The sequence below is a fragment of the Phacochoerus africanus genome, chromosome 11 (genome assembly GCF_016906955.1).
Source record: "Phacochoerus africanus isolate WHEZ1 chromosome 11, ROS_Pafr_v1, whole genome shotgun sequence".
Classification (NCBI taxonomy): domain Eukaryota; kingdom Metazoa; phylum Chordata; class Mammalia; order Artiodactyla; family Suidae; genus Phacochoerus; species Phacochoerus africanus.
The window spans coordinates 114,047,088-114,063,755 of record NC_062554.1 but is presented as its reverse complement, the minus strand read 5'-3'; the positions used below and the strand labels follow the sequence as shown (position 1 = coordinate 114,063,755).

Below are 16,668 nucleotides of genomic sequence, written 5' to 3'. Positions count from 1 at the left end.
ATATCTGATTATAAAATAAGATTATTTCCCAAATCATATTCAAAGGCACCTGAGGTCTCCTTTCTCTTGGTTTTCAAAATTGCCAGAGGAAGGTTAGGGATTCACTTACGGTGGTATATCTAATTAGTGGTTATCTAGTCTTGACCTTTCTCTCTCTCAGTTGGTTCATCAGCCTTGCTACAAACAACAGCAGCAACGACAACAACAACAACAACAACAAAACCAGGGAGGGAGTACAGCTTATTTCTAAATTTTATATAAACTTGCTCATGGACTGTCTTCCCATAAGAGCAGCAAGAACAGTAATACCCTGTTTTTCAGGCTTTAAACTAACCCCATTGGGGGAAAATGCTGACTCTGTAAAGATCTGGAATTCTCCATGTGTCTGAGCAATTAAATTCAAGAAGGCCTGGTCTTGTCATTGACCATGAGTGATTGAGAATTTTACTATTTGCCATTTTGATTAAGCATTTTTTCCCCCTGATCTTTCGATGGAATGTGTTCTTTCTACAATTCATGTGAGCAGATAATTTTGACTGGAAAACAGGAGTGGACATTTCCTGATGTTTATGGGAATGGTTAAAATAATTCCAGAAATTAGAGTACTTGCTATTTGCGGGTTTGCCTATCATGTGGCTCTGATGCCTGAAAAGTAGCCAGAAAGAAAGGAAAGCATCATGCCAAGATGAGGTTGCCTCAATTCCTCAATTCGTTGTGGCTTTCAACTTTGCTCTCTGTAGGAATTCTCTTTCTGGTCAGAACTGCCATATGATCTAATACCGATAATGTGGCATCAATACACATGCAGATTCTCACAAACCCAAGGCCTCTCCAAGGCCGCCCTCCCCCTTCCCCCGCACTTAAAAATACTGGCCAGACCAAAAGTGTAATATTCTTTTGGCAGCAGCACTTGGTAAGCCAGATGGATTTTATTTGGCAACTAAAGGGTGTAAATACGTGTTTAGATTCAGAGGCTCCCCTAGTCAAGGGTTACAATATGTTGGCTAGAGTAAGCTAAGGGTTTCAACGTCGGGCATTTAAAAATTCTATGTTTAAGTAGAAATCAAGTTATGACAAGCAGACAAAAGCCATCAAACCCTCAGCTAAATCCTCAGCTCCTTTCTTATGTTGCTGGAGGTAGGCATGTAGAGCACATTCTGAGTGAAAGATGCAGCATTTACATTTTCGTCTTTAATTTCCTGGCTGTTTATCGGCTAAAGCAGCTCTAGTAAGCTAAATTTCACTTCTCATTTTTCCTTGTAGCTGATAAGTCAGAAGGGAGGAAGAAGCACCCAGCAGCTCACTCTTGGAGTTTGCCATTTAGATTAAAATTTAAAGGTGCAAAAGCCATGGATCACGTTGTGCCATGAATCTCTGGAGTCACTAAAAAACATGCCATCTGACAATAACTGCCTGAACGTGAAGACTTTCCCTGTAAAATCATTCTCTTCTTACAGCAAGGGAGATAAAAGAGGGCAGGGATAAAAGAGAAGTATTAGCCTTCGTGCGTCTACAAGACCATGGGTCTGCTTACACTGGGTAGAACTGTTTTCTTTTCTTTTTTTGAGCTGACATCAACTTGTATATAGGAACATTCAGCAGATTCCGACTGGTGACAGTTTGCTGCTGACTGGCTACGGGAAGAATAATAATTATCAACTGTGCATTTTTCACTGGTCAGTGGCTCTCTTGCCAGACTCCCGTCTTGGCTGTCTTCCTTAATCAGGTGAAGCCAGGGGCAGGGCTGGGTCCCCTGAAACTCAGAAGGGCTTTCCCTGGAGTACTGAAACTTAGCAATTTAGAGCCCCAAATGAGAACAATGACAGAGCTATTTGCTATTTTTTGTCATGGGATGTGGAAACAGTTGTGTTCTGTTAATAACTCAGTGCCACTTACCGTGGGCCAGCAGCCGTATATTGTTATATTTACTGCCCTCCCCTGCCTATCTGCACTTCTTGTTGTTTGTATTTGCCTCATGTAGATCCTTTCCTATTTTCCTTTTTCTTGTACTCTCCTGCAACTTGGGATGTTTGGAAAGGTAAGCTAAAGGGCACAATAAAAAGAGAAAGGCAATCTGACATCTACCTTGACACATTTGCAAAGCTCCCAAATTCCTGGGTCTTGCCTAAACAGTCTGCCAGTCATTCTGGACTGTGGCGGGATGGAGATGTTTGTGTAAAGTAGACTCAAGTTTGCTAGACCCAAAAAGGAAACCACCAGACTAATTTTGTTTTCACTTGAACCAGAGTGAAACCAAGACCTGAAGAATGAAAACCTTTGACATTAACCATCGATTCACTTCAGTGAATTATTAGGTTACAACCAGAATCATTGTGGCATTTGAAGGATTTTGATGAAATATTTAACTGAGGGGCTCAAATTAAATTGGACATTTTCTTTAGTGAGCAGCTTGTAGCCAAATTCCTATTTTCATTAAAATATGTTAAGCATTATGACAATTCATGTTAAACCTGCAACAAGTTATTAATTACATTTGGGATTTCAGTGACAAATTTTGTAACACAGTAGCCTCATGAGATGCCTTAAATATTAAGAATCATAAAGAACACCTCAAAGTTGTTTCTATTCTCGGCAATTACACTTTTAAAAAATCCTTGCTTGACTTTTAAATCCAGTTGCTAAATATAAAAACTGTTCCCTGAAAAATCACAACACCTAATCATAAATTTATGTGTTTGTTTTAAAGTGGAAGGCTGTTGAGGAAAATAGAAAGCTCATGGCTGAAATAGAAATCACGAGATGAATTCATCATTTGTCCAAAGACACTCAGCTGCTAAAAGAAGTCATACTTTTAGAGGGCTGTCGAGGAGGGAGTAAGTCAGGATGTTTCCAGTACATGATTGCTGGGGAATCAGACACAGGATAGGCACACAAGCCGCTTAACTGTTTGTGAACCCTGAGCCCACGACTTCAAGGCTCGGCAGCTTCGTCCTTCATGGCACCAAACCTTGATGTTAGGGATGCAAAGACACACTCATAAGAATCATGGGTTTGTTCTTACTCAAAATTTGGGGGACTGGCTGAAAACAAAACAAAACAGGGAGACCTTATTTCTGAATGAGAGGGATTCTGTGTTGTCAATCAAATCAACATATAAAATAGGTAAAGGAGACAGAGCACAGAAGAGCATCAAGGGCAAACATTTAAAATAAGATTCACCTAAATTGTAAAGAAAACCACATCCAAATGGCTTCTGCCTCTGTAAAGAAAAGAACGTGAATGCCTGGCTCGTCTCTTTGTGTAGCGAAATTGATGTATCTTTGGCCATTGAGTTTGGTGGTAAATGACTAAGAATGTGGGACTGGGATGAGACTCTTAAAGTGTGCCAGGTAAAATCAGGGAAATCTTAGGAGTCATGGAAGGAGCATAAGTAGGAAGCCCTGCAATCATCCTAATGCTACTCTACTCCAGGGCTGTTTCTGCACTGCAGGGACACCAGCTTCACCCAGGGGCTCTCCAGAGACTCTCAGTAAAGCATTCCTTGGTTTCCAAATTGTGCTTCTGTCATGTGGATGAGCTAGAGTAAAAGCCAAACTTTTCTTCTGATTCACTCTTGCCATTATAAAAGCCACTATCAGACTTGGCAACAAGGGTGGTTAACAGAAAGGACTTTTACTTTTCAAAAACATTTTTTTTTTTAAAAATAGAAGACTGGGGGATGAGGTAAATGGGGTTTGCTTTTCATTGGATAGAGACCCTTCCTCCCTCCCTTCTTCACTTTTGACCCTTGCAAATAGCTTAGTCCCAGGAAAGGGGGGAAGACAAATGAGTCAAATAATGCCAGGGTCGGGTGTTGCCAGGAAAAACACTCTGATTCAGTTAATTTGTTCTGTTAATGTCAAAGGCTGTGATTCCCAATTAGCTAATTTTAAGAAGCTGTAATCGAAAATAGTGACATCAGTCCTACAGTTAGTGTTTAGTGAAGATTAGGATCTTCAAGTAAGAGAATAGGGCCCCTAAAGAGGTACTGATATCTGTTTAAGATCATCTTGCTGAACGAGGACGAGACTGGCTGGGATTTTTCAACTGGTTTTCAGCCCCTTCAGAGAAGTAGATGGAGGTGAGAAGGGGAGGTACACACCAAACATTCTGGCAACAGAAAATGTTCCACAAATCAGATTTACGTACACTCAACTTACTAATGACAGAAGCATTTACACTGGTGAGTCTTTTTGGGATAGAGATGCTCCCCTACTTCAGGTGGAATTAATTAAAACAAGCGTGTAGTTTGCAATATTTCTAGCTCCCTCACTGAAAGACTCTTCACACATAAACCGGAACAGCTTGAGCAGCTGAGAAAAACTGGGCCAAAAATGACTCCATCAACCCCTCTCCTTCCTCTTATTGGAATGGAAAGATATAATAATAATCTTTTTTTCTAAAAAAAAAGCAGAATGTTCATGGTTTCTGTACAATTGCAAGTGATTTCATTACATCAGAATAGGGTTACAATCAATATATACTCTGAAAAGTGAAGATCATAACTTGCTAATGAAATCTCCAGTTATCCAGAAGAAAACTATGCAGAGGCACATGCCGAATGGCAGAATCTTTTGCCTCTAATAGTTCAGTTTTTGCCTTTGTGATATTAAAGCCCAGCAGGGAGCCGGCGGGACACAGCTTGTGCTGTCTTGTCACGTTATGAGTTTCTGGTTTCAGATAAAAGGGAGAAAGGGCCCTTAAGAAAGCAAAGAACTGGAAAAAAAAAATTGAACTTCCTTCTTGGAAAGCTAAGGGTTGTTTTTCTGGAGATGATGGATAATGGCATTTCAAGTTTTTTTTTTTTTTTTTGCGTTTTTAATAGAGAAAATGGAGGCAAAGCATGAAGGGAAAAGAGAGTATATAAATAAATAGAACAAGGTGAAGTTTCAACGAGAGTTTCCCTCAACTCTTTCTTTTTCTTTCTTTCTTTCTTTCTTTCTTTCTTCTTTCTTTCTTTCTTTCTTTCTTTCTTTTCTTTCTCTTTCTTTCTTTCTTTCTTTCTTTCTTTCTTTGTCTCTCTTTCCTTTTCTCTCTCTCTCTCTCTCTTTTTGAAATCTTAAACCCTATTTCTGGCTTGCATTTGGTAGGATTCCTGCTCTGGCTTTTATTAAAAACAGACTTTATGTGGTCAGAATTCTCCATCTAAAGCTAAACTTTAATAGGCACAAGGATCCTGACAGAGTCTTTCTTTCTTGCTCTTTCTCAGGTGACCCCCACCCCCCCAGGATTTCCCTCCCAATGCGCTGAACTGGCGCTGAAAATTGGAGGCTCAGCAGAAAACAACCAACTTTCCTCTTTTACTCTGAACCCTCATTTCTGTTTTACATTTGAGACTCTTTGCAAGGCCAGATCAAGTTAAGCCTGGCTCTAACTTGAGAATACTCTGAAATTTTGAATAACACAACTGTTGTCCTATAAATGCCCCAGTGCAAGACGCCTGAAACCTGGCGGCTTCCCCTCTCCAGCACAGGTCCCAGAGCCTGATTCCTGCCCACCACCTTCTGAGTGTGAGCTCGGAAATACCAAGGGTGACTCCACCCAGCTTTATAAATCAATTTAGCATTCAGCAGTATCTCTGTAGGGTACTGGCAAGCCAGCTTATCTGAAACCAAGAGGTAAAGCAGCCAAGCGAGCAGGCAAAGACATGCATGTTCATTCCTGAGGACATGCGCCACTAGGTTGCTCAGGTTCCTTCTAATAGCGAAACAGACAAAGTAGCTGACTTCAAGGCTCCTGTATGGGACTCCCATTTTCCTCCTCCCAACACCCCTACCCCCATGGCTGCTACACCTTGCTACACCTTCTTCGCACAACGGCAGACCCTTTCCCAGTCAATTTGAAGTTTCCTAAAACAATCATTTAATCTTGCATGTAGTGAAGCTCAATGCTGGTCTTCATACTTGTTTACGTGGAAGGGACGACCTTTTAATACTGCAGTTCAGTGGTTCTCAAGGGGAGGGAGATTTTATATGCTACCTGCCCACCGGAGGCAATGTCTGAAGACATTTTTAGTGGTTACAACTGGGGGAGTGTGGCTACTACCCAGTGGGAAGAGGCCAGGATGCTGCTAAACATCATAGCATGCACAGTACAGCTCCCACAACAAACATGTCAGTACTGCTGAGGTGGAGAAACTCTGATATTGTGGTTAGGAAACCGGGCTCTGGATCAGACTGCTGGGGATTAAAGCCCAGTTCTATTAGTGCCTGGTTGAACCGCCTTGGGGAAGCTGCTTAACCTCTGTGCCTTATGTGTAAAATGGATAATAATCTATCGCATGGGGTTGTTGTGAGCATTAAATAAAAATGTACCTGCGAAGCCCTGAGGACAGTGCCTAGCATATGTTGAGAGCTCACACATTATTATTAGCTACTGTGTTTGTTGTTATTACTAGAAATTTAGCTCAGTTCCAAATAAATTATGAGCCAAACCTATTGAGGTTAAAGAAAAAAAAAATACAGGTTTGAGAATACATAACATCCTCTTTGATGGGGACAAAGTGATGATGACAGCAACAACAGTGCCTTCCAGTTTGTGAGACTTTGAAATACCTCGTCTCATATGATGTGGGCAACAACCTTGTTATGTCTTTATTTCAGAGATGAGGAACGCCTGGCTCAGTTAAAGGACTTGCCCAGGGCCTGTGGCAAAGCAGGTCTTCTGATTCCACATCCCCCCTACTCCTGTTACATCTCCCTTTGTTTAGTGGTTTAAGATGCCCTTCTTTTTTACTACATGCAACAGCCGGAAGATCAAAATAAACATAAGCACCATCATCAGAGGATGAGGTGACTCAGGCTTCATGGGTGGGCAGAAGTCACTTCTCTTTTTACAGCACATGTATAGTAAGATTTTCCTTCATGGAGCATCCAAATATTTTAATCCTCTGAATTGAACTTCTAAAAAAATAACTTTTTGTATGGGCTATTTTCTTTCCTTTTAAAATTTCTCACCTTGAGAAAAAAATCCTAATTCCCCCTCTTTTCAAAATCTTCTATTTATACATATTGTACATCTATTAACTATAAATGTATGAAGGTGGGAATATAGCTTCAACTATATGTATACATGTTTTAAGTTCCATCTATTTGTTAGCTATTTTGTTTCACAATTAAGCCTGAAAATCTGCTTACAAATGCCAAAATGTATTATTCAAATATACAATATTCTATCTTATATATATATATATATATGGTTGAGAGACTGCACAAAGCAATCATATGTCGTTTTAAAATTTCTATGCATAATTTTAAAAGAAGAATTGCAGATTAATCAGCCATGTTTCTATCTGGCCTACATTAAATTTAATAATATTGGTTTCAAGGATCAGAGTTCAGAGGGCTAATACTACTTGAAGTCAGTGGTTTTCTAGAATCCCTTTGGTAAGAGAGAAGGCCAGGCCTTAGCTCAATGCTCTCATGATCTAGGGAGCACACAAGTTTGCAGCAACCCAGCCACCAGCTCTTTCATTTCAAAGCTCTCCGTCAAAAGTTTCAAACAGCTGCCAAAACGTCATTCATTTGGACCCAGGTTTCTCTGGTCCCATTTAGTTTGTGCCAGTTGAGAAAGGAGAGGTTCTGGCCACATACCGGTTTCTAAAGGATGTCACAGGCTTAGCCATCTTCCTAGGATCCCCCTCCCAGGGGAAAACTGCAACGTTATAACAGTATCTTTGCCATTTTCTTTTCCAAGTCAATTTTGTCTGTTATGCTATAAGAAGAGAACTGAAGGGCATCCCCCTGCCCCCACCCCGATTTTGGCCGTGCACTCAACACTCACCTTGGTACACTTGGGGGGGCCCTGGTGGGCCGTGACGGAACCTGTGGAGGTGCCCCGAAGGAGTCGCTGCTGTTGGGGAAGGGAGGTAGCGGGCCAGGCCGGAATGGTACTGGGGGTGCCCCGGAGTGAGGTCCCGGGGAAGGGATGGCAGGTGCCGGCCCCCGGCCGGAAGCAGGCCGTGGGAGGGGTGCACTCAGTGTTGGCCTTCTCTGGGTGGTGGGGCTTGGAGGGGGGGACCTGGGGACAGAGACCAATTTCAGTACTTACAGAACTTATTCTTTTTGATAGCTGTGTAATATTCCACTGCAAGGATATATTGTGCTTGGTTTTAAAAGGAGTTAGGATCATCTGACCCTCTCTCTCACTGCTGGACTTAAATATCTTTTCCCTTCTTTTTTCTTTAGGTTCATCTTACTTCAGGGAAGCACATTCACAAAATGAACTGGACAAGCTGGGAGGCCTCAGGTGACCCAGTCACCTTCCTACCTGCGGGAATGCTGTATCCAGGAGTCGTCCACAGGAGGTGGTGCTGGCGTGAACGTAGTGGCAGTGTTGATGTCCCCGATGACCACAAGGGCTTCTTTAAGGGCTTGGTACATTCGAAGCATCTCATCTCGGCGTTGTGCCTGCTCTGCAGATTCCTCCATCAGAGTATTTTGGTCCTCTGAAGAATATAACTGTGCTAGGAGCTCAGAATTTATGAAGTCTTTAACCTGTCAGGTCACCACAGAAAAGTAAAAAATGGTAATGCATGAGTGATTGAATGATTAAACTGGTTCAGAGCTTGTGGATAGTTCACAAAAGCCCATTCTGGGAAAAGGAATGCATTGTGCATCTGTTTTTGTTGTTGTTACTGTCATTCTTTTTTTTTCATCATGCATCTGTTTACTCTTATTTTCTTCATCAACCTCCTAATCCTCAGTATTAGTGCCAGGAACAGTTTCCCCATATATCTTACAACTATCAATAGTAAAGAAAACCACAGATGAGTTGATAAGAGCGCCAAACTTTGCCATCCCCAGAACAAGGTCTGTTGGCTGTACAAGCATTTCCAAGATGTTGCCTGAGGCTGCCTGGCTTATAGAGGACAGAAGGTATGAGGAGGTAAGCTGCAGTATGTCTGAGAGGACACAGTGACATAGGGAAACCTATGTTGTAACACAATTTATGCATTCCTTGGTATCCTCAGCCCTACACATAGATTTTTACCAAAGTCACTGGACTACTAGTAAGATCCCAGGTTTCATTGTTGTCTCAAAAATGGAATTAACACCAATAGGGAAATATTTATTAAAGACAATCATATATAATTATGCAAGTTGGGTTTTTTTTTTGAGTGATGCATTCTCTGCTTTCTGGAGCTTCACCATGATGAGGTCTGACATAAGGTTCCACAGTTAACAGGTGTATGAAAACACACTAAAATATGAACAATTTGTATGAGTCTTAGGGGTGGGGCATTTTGTGGCAGGATGAGAATGCAGAGGGTGCATATGTCATGCAGCCTTGAGGGAGAGAGAACCAATCACCACATTTCATCAAGTCTAAGACAGCACTGATTTTAAGACACACCACCCTTTTATGTGCCACCAAGAAAGAAACAAACACCATCAACTAAACAACAACAGAATGTCAAGATGTCATTGGGTGTCACATGAGTCTTTGTGTCAGAAATGTGAAAAAAAAGTGAGAATTAATAAAATGTGATTCCAAGTGCCTTTGAATATTATCTGACCTAATCCTCACTGCATACTTATTAAATATACTTAAATATCCCAATTTTACAGGTGAAGGAACTGAAGTTCAGAGAGTTTAAGCAACTTGTCTAAAGTCACTTAACATTAAGTTGAACTCCAAATCTTCTGACTTGAAATCTAGTGTTCTTTCCATTACCCCTTTGCCTCACTTTGAGTGCTTAGAAAAGACAATTTATGTTTAAGCATCATTATTTTAGAGTGGCGAACAAGCACACCAATTAACTTAAGCCTAGAAAAAGAAACCAACTTGGATTTTTTCAGTCTCTGCGTTACATGAGAAAGCTAATGCTTACCTAGAGCCCTTGGGTCTCTCTGAGAAAGGCTAAAGGCCAGTAAATTTAATTATCACAAATTCAAGCAGACAACAGAACACCTGTCACATGCTCAAAATTCCTGGGTTGTAGTTAAATTTGTAACTCAGAGATGACGAGATTCTAAAACACATAGCTTCCCTATTTTTTAAGGGTATTAAACTATGTAAATAATATTACTAATCAGAAAATTCAGCTAAACCCTGGCATTGTTGTGATAAAATAAAAACTGTTCTCTGGAGTTCCCATGGTGGAGCAGTGGTTAACGAATCCGACTAGGAACCATGAGGTTGCGGGTTCGGTCCCTGCCCTTGCTCAGTGGGTTAAGGATCTGGTGTTGCCGTGAGCTGTGGTATAGGTTGCAGACATGGCTTGGATCCCGAGTTGCTGTGGCTTTGGCGTAGGCTGGTGGCTACAGCTCCAATTCGACCCCTAGCCTGGGAACCTCCATATGCCGTGGGAGCGGCCCAAAGAAATAGCAAAAAAAAAAAAAAAAAAGTGTTCTCTGCACTTATTTTGTAAACCAGGAGTGATTCAAATGTGGAAGTAATCTATCTACAAGACATATTCAGGCAACTGTCTGGTGGAACAGAAGGTTTATGTGTGATAGTTGTGGAAGGTAAATTTGGCCAGGTAATCTAGGGCCAGATGTGACGACCTTGAATGCCAAGGAAAACTGTTTGAACTTTATCCATTTGGCAATGGGAAACCACGGAAGGCTTTTAAACAAGTAAGTAAAATAATAAAAGAGAGTTTTAGGGAAACCAATCTGGCTGTGATTGGAAAAGAATTTGCAAAGGTGGTAGTGGAGATAAAGAACTCTGTTAGGAGGCCACAGCAGGTCATTTATGAGAACAATAAGGGTTTAACTTATCAAGGTTGCAGTGTAATGGAAAATATGGGCGCATCTAAATGACATTATAAAGGAAAAACCAACTGGACTTGGTGCTGTTTGGATGTGAAGCGCAAGGAAGAAACAAAGACATCTCAAGAATTGAGGTCTGGGTAAGTGGAAGTCAAAGAAAGTCAGATTTAGAGAAAAGACAGTACATTTGGCTTAAGGAATATTTCATTCCTCTCCTTGAAGATTTATTTACTGCTAAACACACTTGCAGGTACCCAGGGAGTCATGCACATTTGCACAAATCTTCCACTCTGGGGTGTGTGTGTGCACTTGGAGAGATGCTGCGACTCCAAACTCAAAACCAGACAAGTTTCCTGGCATTGACCATCAGTTGGGTTAAGCACTTTCGAAACTTTACATTTTCCTGGAGTATCACTTAGAATCTACTAAACACAATTTTTTTTTTTTTAAAAAAGGTCTTTCCAAGAATAGATTTAAAGCAGATCTGAATTAAGAAGCAACTGTCAAACGAACCACAAAATAAAATAATAAGAGCCTGTTTCAGCATTCTGATCAAAGATCTGCCTTGAATCAACTCTTCTACATCAAAATGTTACACACTAAAACCTGCCTACTATCCAAAAGATTTGGCAATATTCTGAAATAATGTAAATAATATCAGCACGAGAGAAAACGGCAATATAGCCCAGTGGTTAAGGGCATATTCTTTGGAATCAGACAGCTCTGAATTTGAGTTCTAGTGCTAACACTTACTGTTCTTAGACAAATAACCTCTTTGAGTTTCAGATTCTTGATCTGTAAAATGAGGCTAATGGTAGGAGCTGCCTCAAGAATTGTTGCAAGGATTCAGTGAAAGGGGGAATATAAATTAGCTAGTGTGATGCCTATTGTTCAGTCAGCACTCCATCAACAAAAGCTGTTCTTTTTACAGTATACAATCAAACTTGGCATTGGGTATGTAGAGGCAGAAGAACAAATAGAAAGCTAGTACAATAGTGCTGACATCAAGTGAGTTCAATTTAGAGCATAAGTTAACATTTTATTTTGCACTTCAGAAATATTTTAGAAAGTCTCCTCTTATGCTAGCCTAGCTTTGTAAAGCTACAACTGGAACAAAGGTAGGGGGACTTCGGGGAATTTCCAGACACTTCAGGGACTTTCTGAGCAGTTTGTATTTACGTGGTCCAAATATTTAAATCAAGGACTCTGCACAACTGGAGGCCAAGTGGATCCCTTTTAGATGACAGCATTTAGAAAATATCTCACCAGAAAATGACATAAACTAATTATGCTTGGATGTGAGATTTGAAATAATATTTATCCTTTAATTATAACACCTTATAGCCTATACATCTTTGTATGGTTCACATACAAAAAAATTCTCATGCACAAAATCTCATTTCAGTTCAAACTCCACAGGCAAGATAAACAGGCATTACTGCACCATGTCGTTCTGCTCAGTGTAAAGGAATGTGAGGTCATTAAAAACGTTCCACATGTTTTCCTCTTTCTTACTTTAACCCTTCTCTAGCAACCTGCAGTATTTTTGGATCTTTAACTTTCTTTGTCTTTATTACTAAGACTCTTTTAAAGCCTTTATAAATAGAAGAGACAAGGTGTTTCTGTAATGTAGTGGTTATCATATTTGTCTCACAAAGAGCAGACATAGAATTTTTCATATAATTCAGTTACCAAGGAGACCATTTGCTTAAAATCTCTTTATTGCTAGAGGGGGTGCTACAGCATTGGGCAGCGATAGCTCTCATTCACATGCATACACATGTAAAAATTTAATTGAGAGGTTTAATTTTGTTAGTTTTGGAGGGGGGCTTGGTTTGAACTTTGTGATTCTTTGAGATCTCACAATTCTCTCATTTCTACTTAGGCCTCCTTTCCATTTCCCAGGGGTTTCATTTTGCTAAAGACCCAGAGAAGTTTTCCTTCTTAAAAAGTACCATCTTTGACTTACAAAAGTTGAGCAAAGAAGTTAGACACAAAAAAAGCATCTACTGCTGATTTCAAAGTTCAAGGCCAGGCAGAACTCATCTGTGGTATAAGAAAACAGGAGTATAATCCTTGGTGGGGGGGTGGGGGGGAGGGGGAGCAAGTATGGGCTTCTGGGTCATCGTTGGGATCTGTTTCTTGAGCAGGATGCAGAATTCTTGGCCCGTGGAAACAAAAGAGTGCTCTAGCATTTAAGATGTACTTTGCCCTCAAATAATGAACATTTAAAATGACTCTATACAAATTAAAGTTACGGTCAGTTTTAAAACGAGGGCACATGTTACTAATTTTCTACCAAAGTGCCAGTGACCAAGGAGAGTGAATGTGGGCCTCACTCAGGGGTCCTGGGGCACAGGCTCCAAGTGTGAAATGCCTCTAGGTTTCATATTTGGTTCTTAAAAATTTCCATAAAAATTTTACATTACATTTCGTATTATCTGGGTTTGTTCGAATATAAGGAACAATGTTTTAAATTACTAGTTAAGATTCAAAACATTGTTTCTCATAGTCAAACAGACCCTAATTAAATCTTGGTGTAAAATGACCCCCCCTGGGAAAATAGCTTTATGTACATGCTATGAGGATTGGAGCCCCTAGTTTGAGAAAACGGGCTGCTAGTTTTCTAAGTTTTGCCAGATGCACTATCTAATGGTGAAGTGGAAAGACTCTCAGATTGTGAATGAGAAGATGTGAGTTTTAGTCCTGACTCTGCCACCCTCAGCCCCCTGGCTGTATGATCTTGAACAAGTCACAACCTCTCTCGGCCTCAGTTTCTTCATTTTGAATCTGGTCAAAATCATGAGTACCCAACAGGTGGTTGTTCTGTGGGTTCAAACATAGAATTATGTGCTACTTTGCTACCAACACTCCTCGAATAAAGCTGGACCCACTTCCCCAATTCTCTGATGATGGAGAACTTCTGGTGGTGTGAGCTACAGAGAAGAGGCCATCAAAATGTTCTTGCAATGGGGTGTTATGTGTATATGAATTTTAAAGTCCTGGACAAAACTCTGCTGCTTTGACTGTAGCCTGTCCAGAACAACCGCCTGTCATAAACTTACTATTTCTTTGTGCTGCTGTTACCTGGTATGTTTAAGCAATGAAACAGCTGCTGCATTTCAATAGACAAAGGCTTACAGTATGTCTGAGGCAAGGCATTTACTGCTGGCTTTAAACTTCTTAAACAATTCCATATGGAGACTTGAGTGGCAGAACTCTTAATGTAAACTTTCAAAGGAAACTGCCCACCAAATTCTGAAATTTATGAAAGTTGGCTGAAATATATTCTTTTTCAGAGGGCAGAGTAGCCATTCCCATTTCAAAGAGGAAAGGGCACAGTGCTGCTTTCAATAGTGATAGCCAACAGAGGACCAAGTTTTAGGCACTGATTGGTTCTGGAGCAACAGCTAGCTTTTTCATCCACAGCCATCTATAGAAACAGTAGGGTAAAGGAGATAGAATTCAGAATGAGGAGTCAAAGTATTTGTTTTCTTGTAGCGATTCTATGATTAATTCTCTCACTTGAAGATCTCTTCACTTTAAGTCAAATAAAAAATCAACATATTTGCATGACACAGTGCTCAGTGTTCACTGTGTTACTGTTCCCTGCACTTAACAGGATACTTTTGGAACGAACAGAAAGGGCTCAGACATTCTGTACAACAAGATGCCATAAGGATATAAGCATATTTTTAAAAAGCAATCTGTATTTTTACATATACATAATTACACATATATAAAGTTTAAATATATATGTAATATATAAAACTACATATTTTAACATATATGCTTAAAAAGCAGATAAAATAATACTCAAAGAAAAGCAGTCATCCTAGACATAGGATGACTATTTTCTGTAAGATATAAACAAAGATAACCATAATTTCATAAGAAGCCAGCATTACATGATGTTTTTGCTTTCTTCATGGTCTTATTAATCTCTGCTGCAAGGTTTGACCTTAGAGGTAAAATCCTAATTGAACTCTTCTTTCTCATGACTCTAATATGTGAGGTCTCCCTCAAGACAATTAGCAGAACTTTACTTCCCTGGATAATACCCTGTAGGTGGGGAGTTCACCCTTTCATAAAGCAAGTGAGCGCACCAGTGAGGAACGAGGGCAATTACCCCCTCACGTTTCTTTGTCTTTCTCTGTGTGTTGTGTGTTTTTCTTGAGAAGGTGAAAGTAGGATAGATCTGCAATACGTTTTTTTTTTTTTTTCCCTTTTTAACTAATTTATGTCAAGCTACCCCTCACAGCTATAGACAGGAAGTGCTATTTCCTGTGCTGATGATTTAATATAGTGCAGAGCAGAGCAGCGTTTGAACTGATGGCAGCACTAATGACTCTCGGTAAAACAGTGAAAAGATAAATGATACTTAATCAGGAAAATGTTTAAACAAGCAAGTGCCTGGATACCACAGCAAAACAACCTGAACTCATTTAAGTGAAGTTAAGAGGTTAATTTAAAAAATACACAGACTATTTGTTTAGTACTTTATATTTTTCAAAATGGCATACAGTCACATTTATTATGTTCTCTGACAATTCTGCAGGGCGGCTCAGGGTTCTTAGTATAGTTTTAGAAGTGACTGACTTCAACTCAGAGGGGCCTAAACTCAGAGGGACCTAAAGATTTGCTTCAGGTCACACAGCAGGCCATAGGCCAAGCTTCAGAATATAATTTATAGTTTCTAATCTATTTCCAATATAATGTCTACCTGCCACTGATACTTCAAAGCATATTACTAACCTTGTTTGAATAAACAAGAAGTATATGAAAACTGAGTTAAAAATAAGATTGCTCACCTGGCTAGGGCTTCTTAAAGTCAAGGAAGGCCCAGATCATGAATAAGAAATGAACTCTCATATTTAGAAATAGAATTTTGAAAAGAATCTTAAAATATGGATAATGGTTATCTATAATTCTTAACTTGGCAACCATATTAGTTTCTCACAATGATACTTTTCATTGTACTTCCATATGTACTATCTTTAGGAACAAATCCCTAGGCCAGATACTTTTTCTATGATTCATTTTTTACCTATGGAGGACATAGAAAGAAGGTATGGGTTCTGTCTTAGGTTAAGAGAGTCTGCAGCAGAACCAAGTATAGGATCTAGGCTTCTCGAGTTCTAGTGGGGCTCTTGTCAGTACTTTACCATCTAATTTTTATTTGTTACAAGCAAATGCTCGTAATATATCATCAGTTTAAATAAAAAGGTGTCCTCCTTAGAAGATAACTGGGAATAAAATTATAGGAGTCTTACTTTTCAAGAGCTAGAAAAGCCTGCTATGAAACACTCCATTACAGCCTATCTTATCTAAAAGATAAGTTCTCAAATTGTGATATTATTTGTACTTTAACAGAGTAGCTACCAAAAGAACCAAATCAGACCATGCAATTTAAGTATTATATTCTGACAGCTATAAAAATAACCATGAAAAGGGAGAGATTGTAGGCAATACAGATCAACCGATGGCCAGTCCAGCGGGAACTTTTTTCCCCCATTTTTATTGAATCATAGTTGATCTATAATGTTAGCAGGAACATTGAGATCTGTGGCTCCATCACTTTTACCTTAGAAAAGAAAAGGTGCTTGGACTTTGTATCCAAGGTGATAGGGCAAAAAGGCCCTTTCCGGATTAAAATGGCATTCCATAGTTTTTAGAAGGTGAAAATAATATTACCATATTCTGTGTGTACATATCTTTTGCTCTGAGTTTAAGGCAAAAAAAATTAAAGTTTAAAAAAATTTAAAATTTAAATTTAAAGTCTAGGAGCCACGGTATCTGGCTTTATTGCTGTCTTTGCAACTAGTTTATACCCTGACTATAGTTTTTTTGCTCTGCTTTATTGTAAGCAAATTCATATTCTTCTGGAGACTGCCAATAGAGAATAGCAAGACACTGTAGCTAGAAGTTTTATGTTTTCTTTCCTAAGTTCTTT

The 16,668-nt window shown here is 39.6% G+C and overlaps 1 protein-coding gene across 6 annotated transcripts in view; it reads right to left on the bottom strand.

The window, feature by feature from the left end:
• The window catches only part of DNM3 (dynamin 3), a 542,059-nt gene that overhangs the window by 22,503 nt on the left and 502,888 nt on the right, over positions 1-16,668 (bottom strand). For all 6 annotated transcript variants that reach the window (XM_047751932.1, XM_047751935.1, XM_047751934.1 and 3 more), the window contains 2 exons: positions 8,269-8,495; positions 7,783-8,019 (listed from right to left, as the gene is read on the bottom strand). In XM_047751932.1, the coding sequence (XP_047607888.1) occupies positions 7,783-8,019; positions 8,269-8,495 (464 nt within the window). The remainder of the gene's footprint in view (positions 1-7,782; positions 8,020-8,268; positions 8,496-16,668) is intronic.